This window comes from Monopterus albus, unplaced genomic scaffold (genome assembly GCF_001952655.1).
Source record: "Monopterus albus unplaced genomic scaffold, M_albus_1.0 scaffold385.1, whole genome shotgun sequence".
In the NCBI taxonomy this organism is placed as follows: Eukaryota; Metazoa; Chordata; class Actinopteri; order Synbranchiformes; family Synbranchidae; genus Monopterus; species Monopterus albus.
This window is the reverse complement of record NW_018128265.1, coordinates 97,458-121,847: the sequence shown is the minus strand read 5'-3', so window position 1 is coordinate 121,847 and position 24,390 is coordinate 97,458. Positions and strand designations below refer to the sequence as shown.

The 24,390-nt window shown below is 41.2% G+C and overlaps 3 protein-coding genes across 6 annotated transcripts in view; 1 reads left to right on the top strand and 2 right to left on the bottom strand.

The window, feature by feature from the left end:
- The window catches only part of dmrt1 (doublesex and mab-3 related transcription factor 1), a 25,793-nt gene extending 20,040 nt beyond the window's left edge, over nucleotides 1-5,753 (bottom strand). Inside the window, exons 1-3 of one of the 2 annotated variants that reach the window (XM_020585920.1) lie at nucleotides 5,291-5,753; nucleotides 3,489-3,663; nucleotides 795-952 (exon numbers count right to left, since the gene is read on the bottom strand). In XM_020585920.1, the coding sequence (XP_020441576.1) occupies nucleotides 795-952; nucleotides 3,489-3,663; nucleotides 5,291-5,512 (555 nt within the window). In that variant the 5' untranslated portion in view covers nucleotides 5,513-5,753. The remainder of the gene's footprint in view (nucleotides 1-794; nucleotides 953-3,488; nucleotides 3,664-5,290) is intronic. The other variant, XM_020585921.1, reaches the window with a different exon arrangement.
- A 614-nt stretch (nucleotides 5,754-6,367) lies between these two features.
- cfap157 (cilia and flagella associated protein 157) lies at nucleotides 6,368-12,349 on the top strand. Of its 2 annotated transcripts, none has more exons than XM_020585919.1 (9): nucleotides 6,368-6,590; nucleotides 7,166-7,434; nucleotides 7,898-8,012; nucleotides 8,181-8,481; nucleotides 9,155-9,276; nucleotides 9,941-10,091; nucleotides 10,462-10,619; nucleotides 11,097-11,252; nucleotides 12,123-12,349. In XM_020585919.1, exons 1-9 carry the CDS (start codon nucleotides 6,460-6,462, stop codon nucleotides 12,217-12,219), a joined length of 1,500 nt encoding a protein of 499 aa, XP_020441575.1. In that variant the 5' UTR covers nucleotides 6,368-6,459; the 3' UTR covers nucleotides 12,220-12,349. The 2 variants fall into 2 exon arrangements, with proteins under 2 accessions (XP_020441575.1, XP_020441574.1); XM_020585918.1 differs by having other exon boundaries at nucleotides 6,368-6,614.
- A 1,092-nt stretch (nucleotides 12,350-13,441) lies between these two features.
- Nucleotides 13,442-24,390, bottom strand: part of kank1a (KN motif and ankyrin repeat domains 1a) — a 46,789-nt gene continuing 35,840 nt past the window's right edge. For both annotated transcript variants that reach the window (XM_020585916.1, XM_020585917.1), the window contains 9 exons: nucleotides 23,587-23,769; nucleotides 22,027-22,135; nucleotides 21,481-21,699; nucleotides 20,626-20,713; nucleotides 20,013-20,232; nucleotides 17,028-17,170; nucleotides 16,193-16,393; nucleotides 15,280-15,378; nucleotides 13,442-14,597 (listed from right to left, as the gene is read on the bottom strand). In XM_020585916.1, coding sequence (XP_020441572.1) covers nucleotides 14,535-14,597; nucleotides 15,280-15,378; nucleotides 16,193-16,393; nucleotides 17,028-17,170; nucleotides 20,013-20,232; nucleotides 20,626-20,713; nucleotides 21,481-21,699; nucleotides 22,027-22,135; nucleotides 23,587-23,769 — 1,325 coding nt within the window. In that variant the 3' untranslated portion in view covers nucleotides 13,442-14,534. The remainder of the gene's footprint in view (nucleotides 14,598-15,279; nucleotides 15,379-16,192; nucleotides 16,394-17,027; nucleotides 17,171-20,012; nucleotides 20,233-20,625; nucleotides 20,714-21,480; nucleotides 21,700-22,026; nucleotides 22,136-23,586; nucleotides 23,770-24,390) is intronic.

Sequence of the window (24,390 nt, the reverse complement as noted above, 5' to 3'; positions counted from 1 at the left end):
CGTGTACCCGTAGATCGTGCAACACTAATATACAGACACACACGCACGCACTCACGCACGCACGCACGCACGCACCTGGAGCCTTATATTACTGTCATATCAAATGATGCTTCTTCCCATTTTAATTTTTAATAGAAATTTGCTTCTCTTCAGAGTTTCAGTGCAAAGATCAGACATCTTGCTTTTGGCTGTGATTTTTAAATTTTTATTTTTTTTTTTTACAGTTTTATTTTGCTGGTGTGGCATTAAAAATGTGAAGGCACATTACACAGTGTTGAATGCTGGGGCGGGGGCACCATTTTGGGAGATATGCATTGTATTTACCTGCATAAATTCTTGTTTTGTTTGGCTAAAAAGTTGCTTAAATCATTTATACCTCACGTTAATGCTACCTTCCTGCTGTTGGCAGATAACACAAACACTGCAGATGAATTAATTTCTGTCCTGTCTGTGCTCAAACTGAACACTAAAGGCCAAAACTGAGATAACAGGACAATGTGAATAAGGTTATGAATTGTAATTTAGCTTAAAGCACAGACATGCTCACGTCCTGCTGTGCTAGCCCAGCAGTTTAAAACAGTGGCACAAAGGTCCTCCCTTTAGGCACAATAACAGGTAACCAACACGCGGGGTTCAGCATTAACAACTTCCCCATTCATACCAACGTGTGCTACTGAGTCGGGGTGTGTCCACATGTATGTTGCAGTAGAATACCTATCATTACAGCTTAAAGAGTTTTGTTAAACACAGTTGCAGTGTTACTGATGAACAGCAGTGCAGTTGTTGTTAGTCACCTGGTACTGCTGATAGTTGTAGAGGTTGCTGTAGTAGGTGGGGTAGCGTGAAGGCTGGTAGACATTGTAATAGGAGGTTTCCAGCAGTAGGTCAGACGTTTCCTCAGTGTGAGGCCTTGCTCCGGCTGATGGGCTGAAGGATGACGCCGAGCGACTCCCTGGACCAAAATACATGAGCATGATCAGTCCAGAGGCCACAGTATGCTTATGGCTGCATTTCAGCATCACATTAAAAATATGGAGCTGAGCATTTGTTTACACTCTAGTTTTGTGTAGTTGCAATTGAGGCAAATAAGCCAAAGTGTACATATAAACATGTTTCACATTCATGCATCAAAAAACAAACCTAAACCAGACTTTTACTCTCTCCTAGTTCGAGTTTCTGCTGGGGCTGAAAACCAGCAAAAAAATTCAGACAGGTGACAAAGTAAAGGAAAATCCTGACTAAATGCCAATAAAAAGATGCGGGAGGTGCTGATTAATCTGACTGACTGATTTATTTACAGAATGTCAAAATGAGGAAAAATGAGGTGATGTCTTCAAATGTCATTTTGTCCAACCAACTAATCCAAAGATATTCAGTTTACTATCATGTCTGTCAAAGAAAAGCATCAGTTCCTCACATTAAAAGGTGGTACAATAACATGTTGGTGACTTTGCATCAAAATAGTTGTGGGTTAACTTTCTATCTCACTAATGGTCACAGCTCCAGGTTACTGAATGGCTTAATGAGGATGAAAATGTGTGCTGGACACAGTGATGGGATCTGTTTTAGAAGAGGTGAGGTGCACTGAAGCTGCTGTGGAGGCACTTGACTAAAATGTCTATGTTGTACACATCTATATTCATTAAACTTGGCAAGATTTTTTTCATGATGCCACCCCTAGATCAATCTACTGTCAACAGCACCATCTGTAGGTGACAGCTGAACTTAGTGTCTGATCAGCAGACGTACCACAACACACCATCACAACAGAGCAATGTGGCTTGCCCTACCACGACGAATGAGACCATCAAATCATCATAACTCATTATCTGTTGCACTTTCCTTATCAACAAGGCCACATTCTTCTCAGGCAGACCCTGATCTTTCAGTCTTACACAATGAAGACACTGTACACCACTGAAGTCAAAGATAATGACATTTGTTGTCCCTGTTCTAACTCTTGTCATCAGTGAATCACACAGTGCTCAACTCCTTTTTCCACCTCAGTCTTTGCTCTCTGTTGCCAAGCCAGGGACCAAAAGTTCATGCTTTCACACATATAAAGCAGAGTCAAGACAAGACAAGAGGAACCTTGACCAGTCATATTCCCTCCTAAAATTTGCTATCAGGCCATGGGAACACGATATCCATGTCTGCCTCCGCACCACCAACAAAGAAATCAAGGATGCCATTCATACTGCTGCCACCAAATCAACTTTCATTTTCACTTGTTTCCCATAGAAATTAAAGAAAAACATTCCAGTCCTGTGGCCTTTTTCACATTTTACTGCTTTATAACACTGAATAACAGTGGACTTACAAAGCTCAGTGATGTTTGATTATTATTCAGAGCAAGTCTACTGTTGAATATTTATCAAAACAAAACCTAAACCAGCACTTGAAACTATCAGTTATAAGAAAATGACTCAGCTTTAAAATAAAATCTAACTTAAGAATTAACTGTGTATTTATTTATATCACGTACTGATGTTGTCCAGGCACCGTGTCACCACCGTGAGTGGCAAAACAAACTGCCTATAAGAGCTATCAATGGATAGGTTTGTAAAAATATTCTCAACTCACTACATTACATTCAGAAAACTGTTTAGTTAGTTTCTCAATTTAAACATTTATATAAATATTTTCTTTAAATCTCAGCCCGTGAATTACTGTTATTACAAAAGTATCCTTTTAACTTGATGTTATCTTACTGTGTATGAAAGTTTATGTGTATGCATGTATATGTGTGTATATTTGTACGTTTTATAATGTACTGTACTTGTTTTGCATTCTTTACTATTGTTCAATGATCTGCTTATAATTTTATTTTTGTTTAATGCTCATTTAGTACCAATAGAAGAAAGAAAGTCACTTTCGGCTTTTCCCATTTAGGGGTCACCACAGCAAATCATCACACTGACGACTCGCATGTTGACATTTGGCATGTGTTTTATGCCGGATGCCCTTCCTGACGCAACCCTGACTCGAACCTGGACCGCAGCAGCGAGAGCGCTGCACCTTAACTATTATACACCAACATAAGTTACTTGAGTATGGAGATCTCCTAACTGTCTTTCACAAAATCAGCATTTTTTTCATATTTCAGGCAGCTGGGTACTGCAGTAGAAATGTCAAGTCAAAAGCATTTATTTGTACAATATCATTCTGTTTTAAACATTAATGCCTTTTTATTACCCGAAGGTGAAGGCTCCATAACACCCTTGCTGTTGGAATGGAATAAAAAACTCATGTTGAAATACATTTATTTCATTGGTTTATTTTTGCCATAGTATCGAAATTGGTATCAAGTATTGGAGAACTACAATGGTATTGATACCAATTACTAAAATTCTGGTATTGTGACATCCCTAGTTGTTGGGACACTGACTTACAGCTGAATAATGAGCTGTGGGCTACATCAGCGCTGTGACAAGTGAAAAGGTCACAAGAGGCCGTGGCAGGACAGTAAACTGTTTGAGAGACTTCACCTGCAGCAGCAGGAGAAGAAGTCGAGGTGCCGGTAGGCGTCGGGTTTCGTCCCTCCACAGAGAAGAGGCAGTCTGCACCAGCTTCATTTTTCACCATCACCTCAGGGCTCGACAGAGCCACTGGACTACAGAGCCCAAGCTCCTCCTCCTGGGCCTGCTGTCTCCTCAAGGCGACCTGGAGGGGAGGAAAGGAAAGACCTGATAAGGGACCGCTTGGCATTACACAAAATAATACACTTATCTACTGACTCTACAGACTACACTCAGCATCTACTTGCTACAAAATAATAACTGGACTCAATTAGAAATTATTACTTCAATTGTACAAGGGTGGTAAAACACAAGAAAGCTATATACTGTACACATCGTAGACCTATGAATATGTTAGTTGCTGTGTTTTTTTAAGTGAATATATTATTGAGTGCAGGTCTGCTTAACTGAACTTTTTAAAATCTGATATTTTATTATTTCAGCTACAGCAAACCAACATTGTCATTATTAATTAATCTGGTAATTAATTACCTGATTAATTGTTTAGCCTATAAAATGTCAGAAAATAGAAAAAAAGAACCCCAACGTGATTCTTGAAATGTCCTGTTTTGTCTAGTTAATAGTCCAAGCCAAAGATAGTGAATTTGGAATCTAAAACAGATAAAAGCAGAAAATCTAAGAGACTGCTAATAGCTTTATTTGCCACTTGTGGCTGAAAAAGTACTTAGTTGATTATAAAAACAGGTGATTTTTTTTCTGTTAACTGGCTAATTAATTAATCAACTACTTATTGTAGATCTATTATTGTTATTTGGTGATGACTCTGCCCTGTGATGTGCTGGTCTATTCCTTGGAAAGCTTTTGTTTTGCCTCAGTGTGTTACAACTCTTACTAATGTTTGACATCATCTTCCTTACAAAACAAAGATGAATTGATGTTATTTACATTTTGAAACTATGGCATGTTACAAAGAGACAGATACTGTAGCTGAAATGAATATTTTAGAGCCGCAATCATTAGTTGGTCGATGATAAAGAACTAATCAAACAATCAAGACATGTTTTAAGTAAAACTGCCACATATTTGCCAGTTACAGCTTCTGAGTATTTGATAGTTCTTTTTACCATAGTAGATGGGATATTTCTGGATTTCGGCCTGTGGATCATACAAAACAAGATATTTAAAGACATTATATTTAGATGTTTATAATCTTAACAGGCTTTTCAAAACCTTTTTATGGACAAAACAACTGATAAAACAATAAAACAACAATTAGCAAATTAACTAATAATAATAACAGTAACAGTTATTTGCTGTCCTAGTGTTACTTAGCCAATTTCTAAACATACACTCAATGGACCTGCCCAAAAGCAACACTTGAAATTATATATGTGCCATTCTGCACAATGAGTACTTTTACTTTTGGTACTTTAATGTATATTTTGATGCTAATACTTTTGTGCGTTTACTTTAACATTCAGAACGCAGGACTTTTACTTATAACACAGTGTTTTTACAGTGGCATTGCTTAAGTAAAGCCTCCAAGTGCTTCTTCCAGTACGACGTTTATAAAGTTAAGCTAGCTGTTTATAAGCTAAGCGTTAGCTAAAATTACATTTCAGGTTAGTAAACACCAGAAAATTGAACTAAAGTAAACTCGGCCACAGGTTAAAATGTATACAAACATTAAGCCAAAATGTTTACAAACAAGTCCATGCTTCACTGATTAATTTCGTCCGTGTTGTTTTTTTAAAGGCATCACTTTCAGCTCAACTAAATCTAGCCGCGCCAAGAGCTAAAGTAACGGTTACCTGAGCCGCCATGACTCTCTGTCTCTCGGCTATCAGTTTACATTTGGAGCACTGGCAGTCCCTCCAGTTGCAGAAGCGCTTGTGCCCCTTCAGAGGGGAAACATAGCCGTGGTTCCTACAGCGGGCGCACTTGGGCATCCTGGGCAGTTTCTGGCTTTTTTTTGAGGGGGACAGAGGTAGGGTGCAGTCCAGCACCTGCTTGCGCTGCTTGTCCTTGTTCATAGTGGAAGTAAAACCATACAACTATGCTGCCAACTGCCAAACCTGTCCATGGACGACAAGGCTGGTTAGAGCTTATTGGTGCCAGGGTGGAGGCTATAAGGTCACTGTCCGTCTCCGCCCATCCCCGCCTTACTATTGCATTTTTTCCCAAATCCTGGGCTTTTTTCCAAACTGCATTGGGAGCAAACGAGCTGGAAACGGGGAGAAAGCTGTCAGGACAGTGGCGTCTCTCTATTACACTCTGATTTGGTTTTCACACTAAATTACTGGTAAAACATGTTTATAGTTTACATAAAGCCCAGTGTTTCAAGTGACCTGCTGCAGTGGCGGAAGCACCGAATCTTTACTTAACTAAAAGTAGCACAGTAAGTGTAGGTTGAAAATACTCGGTTACAAGGAAAACTACAAAGTGCCACGAGATTTTTTTTTTTTAATCTCCACTGAGCTGGACATGACCTAATATGATGAGGAACCCAGAGGTCATGGCTGCACTTTTATAAAATTTAGTAGAAATAAACTGTGAGACTATCACATACTTCAGTGATGAAAAAGTAAACCTAAAAAGACACAACTATTTTGTAGTAAATTATTACTTATAATGTGCAATCGATAAGTTCCTAAAAGTAGCAAATAGCTCACCATAAAAATACTACAATGAGTAAAAGTACTGCTTTCAAGTACTGCAATACTAGAAACAAAATTTCCTCCGTGTGTGGCAAGCATAACAAGATGCTATCAGTTCTTTAATGTTAATTACCAAATTTTTCAATCTGGTCTGGCATGTGGTGATAATAAATAATGGGATTAAATAACCAGAGAACTTGAAATAGTAGAAAAAGTAGAGAACAACTTTTCGAGGAGTCCATGAAGGCACCATTGTTGTCTAGCAACAACGTTTAGTTTCTACGCTGGCTCTCGCGTAAACTTAGCAAACTTTCTGAGACACAATGCCCAAAAAGAAGGCTAAAAAAGGCGGTGACAAACAAGATGAAGACAGGAAAACATCGAAAAACGAGAGGCCTACAAATAAAATCGGTCCAGACAAGAAAGAAAAGGATGTCTACCTGATTCAAATACGGTATTTGGAGGAGCAGTTGGAGAGGTAACGTTACGTTACTAGTCTACCGCAGACGCTCCTTTTTTACCCCATACATCTTTTCTTTATTTGCAAAATGATATGTTTATTCGCTCAAACAGCTAAATGCGTTTTAGATAGCGTCTAACTCTGCTAGAGGCTTATTTTTCAAATATGGCTAAATAAATCACTTCTGACCAACTCTAATTTGCGCAGCGTTTTTGCTGTTGCTGTTAGGTTAGCTTCTTTGTTGTTGGTGGGTTTTTGTTAAATGTGGGCCAAAATCATCACAATAAAAAGACCCAACGGCTTAAACTACTTCAGTCTGTGTGTACTGAATTTATATAATACATGAGTTTCACTATTTGAGTTGAATTACTGAAATAATTTTTGTCCACGATATTCTAATTTATTGAGATGCACCTGTACATACCAGCATGCTAAAGATTCACTATAATACAATATACAACAATCACTGTTTCCAGCTGTGTGGGAGTCAGAGATGTCCTGCAAATTCTGGAAGAGGAAGACAGCTCTCAGTCTTCCATATATATAGTATGTCCCTCATTCTTCTGCAGATATAAGCTGAAGAATGATGAACTGGAGAGGCAGAAGAAGGTCTTAAACACTCAGTACCACACACTGGAGGAGGAGGAGAAGGACACTGTTGAGTATCTGAAACGCTCCCTTTTGGAGAAAGAGGATGAGGCGGATAAGCTGACAGAGTGCCTGGAGAGTCAACGGCAGGCTGCCGATAAGGACAGAGATGCCCTGCAGCTGCAGCACAGCCAGCTCAAAGAGCTTCAAGGTCGGCTCAAAGAACTTACAGAGGAGAAGGCAGCACTTGGTGAGACTGTGGGTTAAACCAGGAGGTTTTATCCTGTTTTCAGTAACTTTTTGGTAACTTTTTTTGGTTCAACGTTGTTCCACATCAAACATATTTAAGTGAAAAAAAAGTGTGTGTGTGTATGTGTGTGTATAAAAATACCACTATCAAAGGAAAAATGTTTTCCCACACTATGAAATTCATTTTCCACCGTCTTGGAAATGAATAAATGAATTCAGGTAGCAACTACAGCACACATCAGTTGTGAACAGTTCTTTTGCAAACTAACATCGTTATTTACACCTCTAATCCAAAATCTATCATGGCATTTTATTAGACACAAATATTTACAGATAGGCCTTTGAATCCTTGTGGAAAAACTGACACTGGCCATACTTGTAACATCAGCATTTTACAACCACAGTAAATAAACTCACCAATAAAACCAAGCAAAGCCAAAGTGATTCTCTTCTCCTCCTCCCAGTGGAGGAGTTTCAGCAGCAGAAGGAACAGCTGATGTCCAACATGGCCAGAGAGGAGCAGCAACATAAAGTTGCCATCCACAAACTGGAGATGAAAGCACTGCAGGAAAACAGGAGGTTGAGTCTGGGCTTCCATCTGTGATTGTAGCAATAAAAATAAGCAATGCTCATCAGTCCTCTACAAGCTTCAGTATGCTGTTTTTTATTATTCACCCATACTTTTGTGCCAAGATCATTATTGGGTTCACCCCTGTTTCCTTCCCTGCTCCTGTTTCCTGACGAAAGGCTGGAGGAGGAGATTGACAGCCGCATGGCAGCACAGGTGAAGCACTTGGTGGACCAGCAGGTTTCAGAGACGATCAGATTGGTCCTTCAGAGCAACACAAAGGCGAAGGCTGCCATTAGCCAGCTGTCAGAACAGGTACAGGCCCTAAAGAAGGAGAACTCGGCCCTGATGGAGGAGAACTCAGTCCTGATGGAGGAGAACTCGCCCCTGCAGCAGGATAAGATTAAGCTCAGCATGGAGGTGGACATCCTGGAACAAACAGTCAGGGAGATATCCCGTCAGAGCTGCATCCACAAGAAGGCAAGAGAAAGACTTATAGGCTAATTAATTTTAAGCTATAGATGTGTATCTATTGGTTACCTGAGCCCAGGGGGTGTGCAAAGGGTGTTACAGTTATTAAACATACAGTATACTGTGTATATTGATAACTGTATGTGTGAATTGTATATACTGTATATATAATTGTAATATTTGGGATGAGTTGTAATTGCAATTCATGATTTGTAACATCTATTTGCATCAAAATTAGGTTATTGGTGTGCATAATACTCTGACAATCAGAAGCTCTGTGCTGTGGGTATTTTGACAGAGTGTAGCCCTGGCACATTCATGCTTTCCAGAGGAGAAGGAAGTTTTGAAAAGTTGTGGTATTATGCACCTTAGTTTTCAATAATAGAACTGCAAAATTAGCTTCTCATTTCCATGGCAGGAGGAAGGTTTTCTATATCCACTGTCCCAGGATCCTGTTTCATATAATATTCTCTGTATTATTTTCTAAGAGACAGTTATCTGAAAGTTACGAGTAGTAGGGCAGCAGCTGTCAAAGGTGTTGAACCTACCTTGCTCTGATCGTCTTTTATAATCCCCACTGCCACAGGAAGACAGCTTTCATTTTGTTTTTCCATAGCCTGGTTTTTAATATGAAAGTCAAATGATCTATTTAAAAAATAAATCAACATCTTCTCACCGTTAGGTGGCGGAGCAGCTGACAGAGAAGTGTCAGCAGCTCCAGGCAGAGGAGAAAGACTGCAAGCAGGAACTTGAGCAGCTCCAGGCCAAACACAAAGCCACCCTGGCTGAGATGGAAGCACTCAGGTCAAGGTTTCCTCTTGTCTCTACCAACCATAACACTGAAAAGATTTCATTTGCATCTGAACATTGTGCAGGTATAAGATAATGGAATGACAGAGTTTACCTGGTAATTAAACAGTTAGTTATACACACTTGAGACGACAGTAAAAAAAAAAAGACTGGTGCATGCAGGAAACACTAGCTCAGCTCAAAACATTCAGCAGATGACAGACAGTCCGATTAACAGCAACTTTTAGCGTAAAAAGAATGAACTTTGAACATGCAGAGAAATAAAGGCAGGTATTTTATCAGCACAATGTCCCATGAAAACACTAACAATGTGAAGGAGGTTGTTCAGAGATATGAACCAGAATTATCAGCTGAGTCTGCAGCACAAAGTTCTATTGTCTCAACTCGCTGTTTCGCATTAACATTTGAGCTGCAACAATTACTTGATTAATTGACTGACTCATTTGTTAACAGCAAGAAAGATCTGATCTACTCAAGTCTGTCATTTTTCACACAAAATGCCAAATATTTCCTGGTTCCAGCTTCTCAAAAATATGGATTCTATGCTCAGTTTTGTCATATAAAATAGTAAATTAAATGTTTTTTGGTTTTAGATTTCTGGTCAAATGAAAAAAGAAATTAAGGGCATTACTTATTTTTGTTTTGTTTTGTTTTGCAGGTGTGACCAGGCCTCGCTGTCTGAGCAGAGCAGTGCCAGCAGAGCTGAGGTGAGTCGACTGGAGGCAAAGCTAGAGGAGGAGAGGAGTAGGAGCAGCAGGATGAAGAGCATCATGCAGGAAGCAGCTACCACTCTCAGACAAGCCATGATGGTAAATCTATTGCTCTGAACACTTAATCAGGAACGTCAGGTCATTTAAACATGTTTATAGGAAGGTTTGCAGTTGTCGTAGCCCACTGGACTGATTTTAACTTATTTGAGAACATCACACAACTCGTACTGATCTTTGAACTGATCGTTTGTTACTGAGAGGAACCTTGTGACACTACATCATTATATTTGAATAATCTACAAATCATCATTTTGTGGTAGAGCGCAAGATTTAGACCAGTCAAGGAGGTTAATAATGCACTGGTGTAGCAATAGGAAAGTGGTGACTTGGCCAAGCGCTGTCAGAATAATCTCAGACAATGAGATCGTTTTGGCTTTTTCAGCCCAGATGTTGGCTTTGCTTCCCACAGGAGCTGATCACCAAGCAGGAGTCAGAGGTGGACTCTGTCGTCCAGTGGAAGGAGCTGATGCAGAAGCTGCTGGTGGTCTTGGATAGACAATGCACCAGCTTCACTGCTGAGAAGGAGCAGCTGAATGAGCTGCAGACCTCTGACCTTGCAGCAATCCAGTAAGAAAATCACCCCCTCTGACTGGATTATGTTTTCTCTACCAACCACAATTTTGTAGCTTTTTAAAAGGGCTGTGAATGGCTGCATTGTGCGACTATACTGCCATCCAGTGGCAGAAAGCAGTAACTACAGAAGCAATGGCGAGTAACTGGACTCCAGGTTTGCAAACCCTTGACTTCAGTTGATGTTTAGGGACAAAAGAAGCCTGGTGTTAATAAGCCAGTCAAATAATAAAATATTTGTAAATGCCTTGGTAGTTCTCAATAAATAGAAAATGACATTATAATAGAGTGACTTAATGTTGGATGCCAAGATTAAGTGCATGACCCAGTCACAACAGAGAAAACTAAAGTCTGGTGCATTATTTCAGCAGTGCAGTTGTGTTCTTAACAAATTTGACAGAGTGAAACCAAACTGAGCATGAGTTGGAGGACTCCACCTTTGTCACCAGTATCCTGTTTTTTGTGCACCTACAGAGCTGCGACTCTGGATCCAGCTTCAAGTTTCCACTTCCATCTGGCCCGCTACAAGTTAGGTGATCTCGGCCTCGTTCCCCCTCCCGCACTGAAACACAAACACGCACTCCCCCGGATGAGACCTGGGGCCAGCAGCACCACCATGCCTCTGCACAGGTTAGTTATCAGCTCTGCAGTGGAGGTATCGTTTCAGCTGGTGGAAAGAATATTGCCCAGAGGATAAATCTAGGATTCCTTTTATGCACAGTAGATGCTGTACGTTCCTTTTACGAATAGTATACGCTGTATGTTTTGAAGACATACGTGTCACCTAAAAATGAGCCCTACATTTTTCTATATAAAGCTGCATTAACTAAGATTTAGCACAAATATGGATAAATCGAGTAAAAACTTGGAAGTGTTGTCTCCCTGCCGCACCAACACCCTCACCCCACTCTGCTATTTCCAGTTTATTTCTTGCCCTCAATGGCCAATGTTGTTGAAATCCACACTGCACTTATTCCAAGTTCTAAGATGTGAGGCTACCTGTGCAGGTACAACCCAGGATGGGAGTGGACCTGTTAGACCCAAGAGGCCGCATCCTGTAGCACAGAAAGACTGTGACAAGGAATAAGGCAAAACTAGGGTTAACACTGTTTGACACCGTGTTGCTGCAATGCCACCAAGAACTGGGGCTCTATATTCTGTATACATTAGTTCTGGAGCTGGTTATTACCGTTGTGCTACAGCTGTGGTGACCACATATGACCTAGTTTCACAGGCAGGGCAGGAGAGGCAAAGTGATTGGAGGGAGAAGAGGAGAGGGTACCGCTTGAGTTTGTTCAGACTCTCACTTCACCCTTAATGGTTGAAAATTAGTTAATGTAGCTTTAAAAAAAAACGGACAAAATTAACAGCTATTTCAACTCATTTTGCAAAAATAGGCAGCAGTTTTCATTGCAGATGTAGAATTCACTTTGTTGTTTTGAAAATGTCAGACTTTTTATAATCTTACAGTACGTGTATTCCTGCGGTTGTTTCTCTCAGGAAACCTGGTCAGAAGACAGCGAGCAGCTCCATTATCGTGCCTGATTCAGCCGTCGGCTTCTTGACCTCCAAACACTTAGTCACCAAACGGAAATGACCTTTAACAAAACTACTTTTTTTAAAAAGTGTAAAAGGTTTTTAATGTTGAAACCGCTCTATTTACCCACTGTTTTTTGCCAAGTGTTCCACACACATCTTGTGCTATAAAAGACTTGAAAAGTGTTGATGTATTTGACACTTCTTATTTTGAAAGTTTCCAAAGTAAAAATGAAATTTTTAATTTTCCTTGGTTTTTGGGTCAGTGAGCAACAGAAAACGGTCTGCTCCTTCACTACTTGCTCCTGTGCTGTGATAATGATGAGCGAAGACGATTCCGGTCATCTCAGTGCAAGCTTGAAATTACAAAGAAACTTAATTACGCTGAAGGTTTGCATTTTTAAAATCAAGAAATGAGTCATCTTACAGCCAGAGGTTTTTCTTGATCCCACTTCTTTAGAATCATGCAGCAACAAGCTCTAATACTATGTTGATTTACTGATAAAATGTGTGAACCACACACGGTCCCCATCCTAATGAACTTGGTTAGGTATTTATTAAAAACTAAACTTCACCAGTGCGGTACCTAAAATGCTTAGTCACACCAGCAGTTCACAACCCCGAAAACAGGCAATGTTGTATGAGAAAACAGAAAACTGGCACATTTTAGAACACAGCACTTTTACATTAAAATGACTGAAAAGATTCACCTACTATCAAAATAGTTGCAAATTAATTTTCTTTCGAGCAAGTAACCACTGCAGCCCTGACATTTTTACTCTGGATGGAAAGTTTTATCGACTCCGTCCTTGACATCTGAATTTACAAAGGTGAAGTTAAGGATGTTATTTCCGTCTGTTCAGTTTTGTCTTAGACATTTTTTACACTTGTAGGTCATTGGTCATACAACTGGAAACATGGTCATTATTCGGTGGTTGAGGCAACACTTGTATAATTTACATTAAAAGTAACTATGCCATCACATAGAAATACTGTTACAAATAAAAATCTTACACTCAAATGTTACTTAAAAAGTATAAAAATATGATGAAATATCAAAATGTGCTTGCAGGACCAAAATTAAAAGCACTCAATAGAGAATGCATTCACTAAATGTTTAATGCAGCTGGTAAAGGTGGAGCTACTGAATGTTACTTACTTTCTGTAATGGGGGGGGGGGGGGGGGTCACTGTCAAGTCAACATTCATAAATAACCAGGATTTGTTGTAATACATTGAATATTGGTGCTAATCTACCCAGTAACCTTGCAGACAAATATGGGGCAGTAAAATATTTCCCTCTGAAGTTTATTGGAGTGGAAGTTCAAAGTAGCTTAAAATAATACTCAAGTGCAAGTACTTCAAAATTAAGTGTGTGTGCAAAAGTAAACATACTTCCTTTCCACCACTGTCCTCAGTGCAGTTCAATTCCCATTAAATGGTAACATTTAAGGTCTGTGGGTCACCGATAGAGAACAGACTGATCTATAATCTTTAATCAGGTTTATTGTTACATGGCAAAGTGTCAGGCACTTCAATTCTCATTTCAAGATGAAAGTCAGTACCTTGATGAATACTACAGGAGGAAAGACTGCTTATCTTGCATATGAGACACGGAGCGAAAGAAGCTGGACATGGAGGCAAACAGGAGAATAAACTAAACTAACGACCACTATGTACAATGAAATACACATATCTGCATTAAAAACTATACTTTGATAAATATATATAGCTTCATGGATTAGGTAGTAATAGGAAATATTCAAAATACTGTGATTCTTCTTTTTAAATAGATAAGCAGGATTTGTATAAAAGCAGAATTTCTCCAGTCTAGATGTCATCTATTCACCAACACATTCATCCACATACTGTAGAGCTGGGTGCACATATGTGACACCGGGGTGTCGCGGCGAGCAGTTCTCCACCCGTCTAATCTGGTGTTCTCAAAAAAAAAAAAAAAGGTAAAAATCTAAATTTAAGATGTTTTGGTGCTCCTTAATGATCAACATTGAGCTGTAGAAATAAAAAAAAAAAGGTCAAATTTTAAAACAAAAAGGAAATCCTTAAACAACTATAGGAACAAAATGGCATTTTGTAGTTGAATTTGTGTCTGTGTTCATCTGAACTCAGTAGTTTGCTGATTATTTGAGACATTTCAGCCGCTGGTTACATTCAGCCTGAAACTCAAGGGCACTTTGGGCTCGTCACAGAGGCAAACGTGCACATAAATCCAAAACTTTTTCCAGAAATCTCATTGGTTGGTTGGCTGATTAGTTAGTTGGTGCTTGGGATCAAGCCCCCCCCTTCCAGCTGAGGCTAAGGCACCATTCAGTGTGATCCAATAGCAGCGTAGTGTCCGTGGACAGAGGCGGGGCCTCTAATCAAACATGCCCCTCCGAGTGGGACTGGGCGACGTCTTCCTGCCAAGTCGAGGTGTTCCCTAGAAGACAGTCGTACACAAACACACAATGTAAACAGTCAGTGTGTAAATATACATGAATTTAGGGCGAAAGAGTGAAGGCTAAAGGAGTTTTTTCTTCACGGGGTTGAGATGGCAAAAACCTTTGAGGCAAATTTGCGACTGATACAAAACTGACTTTACATTTTTCTTCCTTTTTATTAACTAAATCATCAGAAAACAAACAAAAAAAAAATCACACTGAAATTGATTAGCATCATAACTTTTTTTTTTGAGTTTTATTAAAAGCCAAAATAAGAATTTTCTCATTTACAAAAGTATTCAGACTCCTGAATCTGTAACACCAGGAACACAAAATGTGAAGGAGTCTGAATACTTTGATACCACTGTCCATCATTTGGCCTAACAACCTAAGTAACACAACTTTAAAGATGTTTAAAAAAAGAGCTTGATCCGACCACCTCGCAGGTTAGTTACTAAAACAAACATGTATCTCATCTTTGGGTTAAATACAGGTTTCAAACACATTACTTCTGATCCTTCCATTCTGTTAACATGGACTGATATTCACTCCAGCAGCTTTAAAAATAAATGTTTTTCTTAATAAAAGTATCAGATGAATAACACAACTATCTTTCTCTATAAACATCAGCCTAAGCACAGAGAAGGAATATGACAGAGCACGTTTTAGCTCCATACATACCGGTGGCTGGGCTTTGGAGAAGTTCATATGCGCATAGAGCAACACTGCAATGTCCTTGTGTCCTGCTTCCAGAGCTATGGACAAGGCATTACTCTCATCCTGACAGGAGAGAACACAGCAAGTCAACAAGGATAAAGAGACAAAAAGAACAATTATAGAAGATCCACTGCAAATCTTGTAGGTGTTTTTGTTTGAGACATTTTGACATGTCACAGAAGGAAAAGCGGCTGCATCTCAATTCCCTTAAGTGCATCCTCACGTCCCTTGTGTCTGTTTCTTTGAAACGTGAGGAGAGATGCAGGAAAAGATGGGAAAGAAAGACAACGAGGGAATGTGTTGAGAGAAATCAGAAATCCTTTCCAATGAGCAGCTCCGCTGTCAAATTTTGTTGGAGTTTCTGTTTGCCCATATAGGCATTGTCCAATTTACGATGCATATTAAAACCCATCAGCACTGCATTGTGTCTCATTTTATTTTCAGTCTGTCTCTACTTTTCATTCAGGAGGGTTTAAACCCTTTGAACAAACACTAGCACATTTATTAAAGGCCTGCTGTCTCTGTACTGATACTGTGTTCATGTCAGTCAAACCACAGTGGAAGTGTACATCACCACTCAGACAGGGAATACACATAAACCTAACTTACAATTGTAAAGTTTTATGCTGTTTGCAGAAATGATTTCTCAGCCGTTTGTGGGCATGTGTCTGTGGAGACATGCTTTGATTTTGCATGTGCAGCCACAGACTTGACTTTTCATGTTGATTATTGTACAGCTTATTTTTTGGTAAAGCACATAAACAATACGATAAAACAACAAGAATGTTAAAAATCCTGTGTGCAACTTTCCTCGCCCTGATGTCACCAATTCCAGATCTGATTCTGAGGGTGTCCCTGCATGTCACAAGTTACTCACGCTGTCGCTGAGTGTGGCGTCACAGCCAGGCTGAGCCAGCAGCAGTTTAACGATCTCCACATGGCCATGTTCGCTGGCGCACATCAGCGCTGTGGAGCCCTCGTCATCCTGGATGTTGACGTCGGCCCCGTGAGCCAGCAGGGCCTGAACCATGTCCATCCTGCCGTGACTGACCGCCAGCATCAGCCCTGTCTGACCAGCCTGAAGAAGTAGTAAACACAGCAGTTACATTTTTATACCTAGTTCTTTAACTAGCTTGTTTAAGACTAGGATCAGGTTAGGCATCCAAACAATTAGTGTTTAAACCTTCAGAAAACACCATCAATATTTCTGCTTCCCTGTCTCATTCAACACATTTCAGGACATGATGCTGCCAGTTGTCCATGAAATAAACCATATGACCAGCATCAGCTGTTTTCAGGAGAGGCTTTCATCCAAATAAGGATTACTTTCACTCTCAGTTACTGACAGTTACCTTTTTGATTAATCACTTGACTTGTCTATACAAAGAAATAAGCTCATTTATAATGTTCCATTAGGCCATAATCAAATAGCTTGCTAATCTGGTTTTATGTGCATCTGATTTTCTTAATGAATCAAAAGAACCAGCAGACAATAAGGCCTTATTTTAAGCCTTTTAAATAACCGTCGCTAACACTGGACGTGACGCAGACTCTTACTTTTAGTTACTGTCAAAGTATATAATATTATAAAAAGTCATTTTGGTTTCTAAACAAAGACTTTGGCCTGTCTTCTATCTCTCTGCTGACTGAGGCTTAAACCATGTGTAGTAGCTGCTGGTGCCCTGCAGCTGACCTCTGACCTCCTCACTGACCTGGCTGGCTCGAGCGTTGACGTCGCCTTTGCTGAAGAGCTCTTCCACAATATGCATGTCCTTTGGGGTCTCCACAGCAGCCAGCGCGGCAAGCATGATGGGTGTGTATCCCGCCTTGTTCTGCTGGTTCACGTTACACACATCTGAAAAACACACACACACACACACACACACAGTTGACATGGGGCCTGAGAGCCGACCCTTTCATCACAGGAGGTCTTGATTGACTTGTCGCTGGCTGCCAGTCACCACCACAGTAATGTATTTGTGCCAGACCGTGGATGGAATCGCTTCTCATTGATACAGTCCTGGGTCCACAACGCCTTGTCTGAACCTCAAAGAACTAATCTTTTACACTTCACAGACCTGGAGCTTCGTCTCGGCAAAGAGTCGGGACATCAGAGCTGGGACAGGAGTGAGGGTGTCTGCTCTGCCACTGAGAGGAGGAGAGGGCTAAGGAACTGTCTTAAGACTGTGTGATGACAAAGGCTACAATGGTAAAGGGTGGGGGGGGTGGATATGCTGTCACACAGAACAAGGACACAAAAGGCTGAGGAGACAAAACGCTTTGAGAGTAGCAAGAGTCCGGGACCTCATCACAGTCTGTCGAGCTTTCAGAGAGGTTGATGTGTGGAAGTGTCATGGGGGGGACTGCATACAGTATATCACAGAAGTGAGTACACCCCCTCACATTTTGTAAATATTTAAGTATATCTTTTCATGTGACAACACTGAAGAAATGACACTTGGCTACAATGTAAAGTAGTGAGTCTACAGCTTGTATAACAGTGTAAATGTGCTGTCCCCTCAAAATAACGCAACACACAGCCATTAATGTCTAAACTGCTGGCAACAAAAGTGAGTACACCCCTAAGTGATAATGGCCAAATGGGGCCCAAAGTGTCAATATTTTGTGTGGCCACCATTATTTTCCAGCACTGCCTTAACCCTCTTGGGCATAGAGTTCACCAGAGCTTCACAGGTTGCCACTGGAATCCTCTTCCACTCCTCCATGATGACGTCACGGAGCTGGTGGATGTTAGAGACCTTGCGCACCTCCACCTTCCGTTTCAGGATGCCCCACAGATGCTCAATAGGGTTTAGGTCTGGAGACATGCTTAGCCAGTCCATCACGTTTACCCTTAGCTTCTTTAACAAGGCAGTGGTCATTTTGGAGGTGTGTTTGGGGTCGTTATCGTGTTGGAATACTGCCCTGCGACCCAGTCTCCGAAGGGAAGGAATCATGCTCTGCTTCAGTATGTCACAGTACATGTTGGCATTCATAGTTCCCTCAATGAACTGTAGCTCCCCAGTGCCGGCAGCACTCATGCAGCCCCAGACTATGACATTCCCACCACCATACTTGACTGTAGGCAAGACACACTTGTCTTTGTACTCTTCACCTGGTTGCCGCCACACACATTGGACACCATCTGAACCAAATAAGTTTATCTTTGTCTCATCGGACCACAGGACATGGTTCCAGAAATCCATATCCTTAGTCTGCTTGTCTGCAGCAAACCGTTTGCGGGCTTTCTTGTGCATCATCTTTAGAAGAGGCTTCCTTCTGGGACGACAGCCTTGCAGACCAATTTGATGCAGCGTGCGGCGTATGGTCTGAGCGCTGACAGGCTGACCCCCCACCCCTTCAACCTCTGCAGCAATGCTGGCAGCACTCATACGCCTATTTCCCAAAGCCATCCTCTGGATATGACGCTGAGCACGGGCACACAACTTCCTTGGTCGACCACAGCGAGGCCTGTTCTGAGTGGAACCTGTCCTGTTAAACCGCTGTATGGTCTTGGCCACCGTGCTGCAGCTCAGTTTCAGGGTCTTGGCAATCTTCTTATAGCCTAGGCCATCTTTATGTAGAGCAACAATTCGTTTTTTCAGATCCTCAGAGAGTTCATTGCCATGAGGTGCCATGTTGAGCTTCCAGTGTCAAGTATGAGAGAGTGAGAGTGATAACACTAAATTTAACACACCTGCTCCTCCTTCACACCTGAGACCTTGTACCACTAACGAGTCACATGACACCAGGGAGGGAAAACGGCTACTTGGGCCCCATTTGGCCATTATCACTTAGGGGTGTACTCACTTTTGTTGCCAGCAGTTTAGACATTAATGGCTGTGTGTTGCGTTATTTTGAGGGGACAGCACATTTACACTGTTATACAAGCTGTAGACTCACTACTTTACATTGTAGCCAAGTGTCATTTCTTCAGTGTTGTCACATGAAAAGATATACTTAAATATTTACAAAATGTGAGGGGGTGTACTCACTTCTGTGATATACTGTATGTGTGGACAAACATTGGATTTCTGACTGTGCAACCCATAATGTGCATTAATCCAATTCAGTTTTATTTGTATAGCACCAAATCACAACACAAGTCATCTTGGGACACTTTCCAAAGTAAGGTACTGTTATTACCTTACTATTATTATTATTATAATTATAGAGGGAAAACCCAACAAATCCCCCTGGAGCAGCTCTTGGCGACAGCGGGGAGGAGAAACTCCCTTTAATGGAAGAAACCTCCAACAGATGCTAGCTGACCTAAAGTAGCAAGTTAAATTTGGAAATTAGCAAGAAATTATGTAACACAGGTGCTTAAGTAGTACAGTGACCCAGAAATTAGCTAATGATCAGATAAACCTAGAACTTAGTGAACTAAATCCATAAACAACCTGGTAGCAAGCACAACACGACACAGACACAGTAAACAGGAAGTGAATACGATTGGCACAGGAACCGGAAACAACAGGAATCCAGTTAATTATGGTGCAATAGTTAAGGCAAAATTGTCTTTTGAGCAAACGCTTTCCATAATACAGCACAAGCAAAAAATAAAATTCTGTTAAACAGATGCTCTGCCACAGGGCTTATTATTAAACAATAGCCAGCTCTGCTTTGTGGCCAAAAGAAGATGAAAGAAGTTAGCTTGTTGCTTTGGATTTACAGATTTGTCCTGCTGCGCTCACCTGCATCCAGCAGCTTCTTCACCACCTGGAAGTTGGAGTGCGACACACTGTAGTGCAGCGCCGTGTTGCCGTTGCCGTCGGCCATGTTGACGACATGGCGGAGCACGGCCGGCGAGATGGCCCCAAAGGCCTCCAAGTAATCCTCAACCATGGCTGCCACCGCCGCCTTCTGGCTGGACACACGAAACCACTCATGCTGCACTGTGTTAAGACAGGGTCTCTGAGGAGGAGGAGGCTGGTTAGCGACTAGTGACAGTATCTGTGTAGTGTTGTGCAAGTCCATGCTAACACATGTTGACACTGAAATGAATCTTGAGGGAAAATTTAATCCACCAGTTTAAACCAGTCACAGAAATAAAAGCACCTTCCATTTTCTTAACCCTAATGTCCATAAAGTCCAAGTAATAGCATTGCAGGGTACAATAAGGTAACAAAGGTACTTAAATACAGTACATGTGAAATCTTGTAGGTTATGTGCAATAAAAAAAACATTACACCACCACAATTAACCAGTTGGAAAAATATTCATCCTTCTCCAGCTACATGCAGTCAAAAAACAAACAAACAGTATGCTACAGTATTATGAAGTACCAAGACCACAAAACCTCCTCACCAGGTCTTTATTGCTCACAGCCTTTGGGTCACTGAGGTGAGTTCTGAGAACGGTGCAGGCAGCCAGCATCTTCTCACTGAGCTCATACCTTCAGAGGGCAGCCAAGGACAGTCACAAGTCATTCTTTTAATATTCAGATCACTTAAATCTCATTTGTTGCATTTTGTTGCTCCTTACATAATAACTGCTCAATACTTCAATTTATTAAATCACCTGTTAATTTGACTGAGTAATATAAGAACATTTGCAACTGGATTTATCAAATCGTGCAGCAATTATTTTAACTTGTTCAAACACTGCAAGTAGCAATCATTAATTAATATTCAGACAGTTATCTGTGCCTGGTTGGATAACAATGTTTTATATATACAGTATGTGGGCATTGCAGCCATTTGAACCCAAACACAGTCAAAATTTAAATGCAACTGATGCACCCTGGGTCAAAACATATGCAGGTAACGGAGGCCTGTTGGTCTGTGCAGCTGCTTGACTTTCTTGTGATTTGTGTGTATTTAACAGGCAAGCAAATAAAGTTAGATGCATATCACCCGAGGTGCGTGCTAATCTTGTACTTGCAAACCTGATACACTGACAGTCTTGCAATATTCTTAGGAATCAAAGCAAAAGAAAGAACCATCAACTGGAAATACTGTCAAAATAACAATAAATGAATCGTAAAATTGCCAAATGGCTCCTCTAAATGCTTTCTGACCGCTGGTAAAATTAAGACAGGATTGCTTAAGGCTGGGCATCTGTCTCATATGGCATTCAAAGCCAATGTTCACAGAGTAGGGTAGTTCAGTAAACAGTGTAGTAAACTTGACATGTTCACTCCAGTAAGTTTCTTTAGCCCACCTGTCTCTGTCCTGCTGCATCTTCATTCTCTCCTCATCGTCCTTCTTCTCTACATCCTCGGCTCCCTCGGGCTGAAACTCCTCCCTGGTGCTCTCTCCCTCCACATTCTTGCACCTCTTCTCTCCTCCATACTGCTTCTCTTCATCGTCCTCCTCTTCATCCGACCCAGAGGAGCTGCTCTCCTCTGAGCTGGAGTCGTCACTTGATGTAGTCTCGTACCTGGGCCAGAAGGGGGCAACAAAAGTACAGAAACTTGAAGACAGAGGTGTCGTCATCACTGATTTCATGATTTGCATGCAACATGCTCTCATCCAGAACAAGGCCAGGTTAAAGAGGAAGGAGCATCAACACGGCAGCTTTGTAGATGTCAAACAAAAGCACCTTTAAGCTCAGGTGGGCTAGAAACACCAATACATGACAAAATCACAGCACTAAAACCATCCATCAGGCATCCTAACATGCAAAATAAAAGAAAAACACTTAAAATAGTAAGGATGATACAATACAAGTTCAAACCAGAGAGGCTGAATTTCTTTTGTGACTCACCCTCCGTTCACCCCGACAAACTGCAGGTTCTTCTTGGTGCTACTTGATTCAACTCGACCATCCTTTTTCTTCATGATAGATTTCAGGCTGCTCTGGCTGCACGGCTGCCCTGAAGGAGAGGAAAGTGAACAGCAGCAACATTTAGACAAGATTACACTGTGGGTGAAGTGCCAACATTTATCTGGCATTTACACATCACAAGGCAGTGGCTGTTTGAAACAGAGCAAGATGTAAATGTCAATGGATTAAAAAGGCAATTTATAATAATATCTGTCCATTTTACAGAGAAATCCTCTTTAGTGGCCATTGTTTAGCCTTTTCTTTAAAAGCTGGAGAGTGTGGTGACTGCTAATTATAGGAGCAGCTTATTCCTGTTACACTGTCTTACAACATTAAGAAGCATCCTTCCATTCACAGCAAACAACCCATTCAGATCATTACAAAGGGCCGATAGCGCCTGAATGCTCCAATAAAGTTCTCTGACATGATCAAGAGCTTCAGCTGAGAGATAAGTAGCCATTAAGTGTCCGCCTCATGTGCTTCCCAGAGCGATCCGTCAGCGAGCCAGTGGAAGTTGCCCCAAACCCTGAAGTATCTCGTCCCTTTTAAATACAGGCTTCGAAAACCAAAATACCAGAGAGAAAGCCGGAACACCCCGCACATCTGCCAAGACTTGCCCCAACGGAGGGGCCTCTTTACTGCTCCGGGGGACAGCTGAATAAGTGTGTATGGGAAAATGTGTGTTCATGTAGCAAAAAGTATGCACGTGTGCACACTCGGTAGCAACAGTGACACTCAGCACGTTTCCTGTGTTTTGACAGGTGGGAGTGTGAGGAGCTGGGCAGGAGGAATCCAGGCTGATGATGATGATGATGACGACGACAGCTGTGGCCATGTTGTCTGTTGTATATATGAAGTGTGTGAGAAACCCACAAGGACAAATGGCATTGATTTGATGTTGGGGACTTTATTTTTTTTTGAAGCAATAGCATTTTAGGCCAAATCTGCTGCTAAACCAACTTCACCACTGAAGGAATAGTTTTCTGTTTAGTAAATACATTTTTAGCTACACAACCACAGCCTAAACATCTGGTCAGATAACCATCGCTGCCTTTTTGAAAAGGCATCTGATTTATAGACCAACATGGCCCCCAGCTTAGTCAGTGTCTTATTTTGTGGCTCTGCACATCAGATTTAAAAAAATCAAACAGCTTTTATTTGCCAATCAAAGCTCATTTCTCTTTGTTTCAGCTGCCTTCCCTCCTTTGCTCGACTACAGGGTTGTACCGACAATGCATGGACTCCTCAGTAACCACATTCCTTGGACACCGATTCACTGCAAAACGTCAGGCCTTCACACACTGTTCTTTGTGCAATTCAGTCATTTTCAGGTTTTGGTAACAAATAATTAACAAATGTTTTTTGCAAGGTTAGATTCCTGTTAGCAAACAAAACTGTAAGAAATGCGTGGCACAACTGCAAAGCCCTTACCTCTAAAAAATAGACAGTCAGTGTTTAATTCCACCTTAAACAACATTTGCTATTGTGTTGTGCAAGTACCATGTAGTGCTGTAGACATCTGCAGGTCCATACGACTCTTCTGCTCGGCCCCACTGAGCTGCTGCGGCTGCGTGGGTGTGCTGGCAGGTTGATCTGTTGGAGTGAGGCCTGATGAAGTCTTCTCCATCTGTGAGCGCTCGGACCGACCAGACAGAGAGTGGGAGCACAGCTGCTGACTGCTCACTATGAGGAGGAGAGGGAGACCAAAGTCAGGATCCAAATACACAGGTAGGCCAGGACTGCTCAAATGTGCAATGACAGGCTAGTGCCATTAAAAGGTCCCTTGTTTCTGACCACTAGAGCTGCGCTACAGGACTGTTAGCAAGAACCTGAGTGGTGGTGTTCAGGTGTCAAGATGGACATGCATGCAACAGACACAGGGATGATGTGGTCATTTGCATTCTGTTAAGACCTTACACTGAGTGACTTGTCAGTGTTCCATGGGTTTAGGCATTAAAGGTAAGGATCAACCAAATGTTTTGAGGAAACATGTACATGAGATTTAAATAAAGAAAAAGCATTTAACACATTTGGCCTTAATGAGGCAAACTGGATGTACCCCTAACTTCAATTATTACCATATAATCACTAAAGGTGTATATTTATCATCACAGGGAGTTTCTTTCATTGCCTGTGAACCTTTAATGGTGCTACACAAACTCACCTGGACTACGGCTCAGCCAAATGGTCAGTGGTGGAATAACCATAGTGTATGTCGAAGAACCTGGGTGTTGTTCTGTCTGGACAGCCCTCACATCTCTCTTCTGCTGTTTGAGCTCTCTGTATGTACATTTTTTAAATTTA

Excerpts from the sequence above, each read along its gene's own strand:
- cfap157 (XM_020585918.1), top strand. The coding sequence starts at position 6,460 with ATGCCCAAAAAGAAGGCTAAAAAAGGCGGTGACAAACAAGATGAAGAC. Across the intron at positions 8,013-8,180 it reads GCACTGCAGGAAAACAGGAG|GCTGGAGGAGGAGATTGACA; the intron begins GTTGAGTCTGGG and ends TCCTGACGAAAG. Across the intron at positions 11,253-12,122 it reads ACCACCATGCCTCTGCACAG|GAAACCTGGTCAGAAGACAG; the intron begins GTTAGTTATCAG and ends TGTTTCTCTCAG.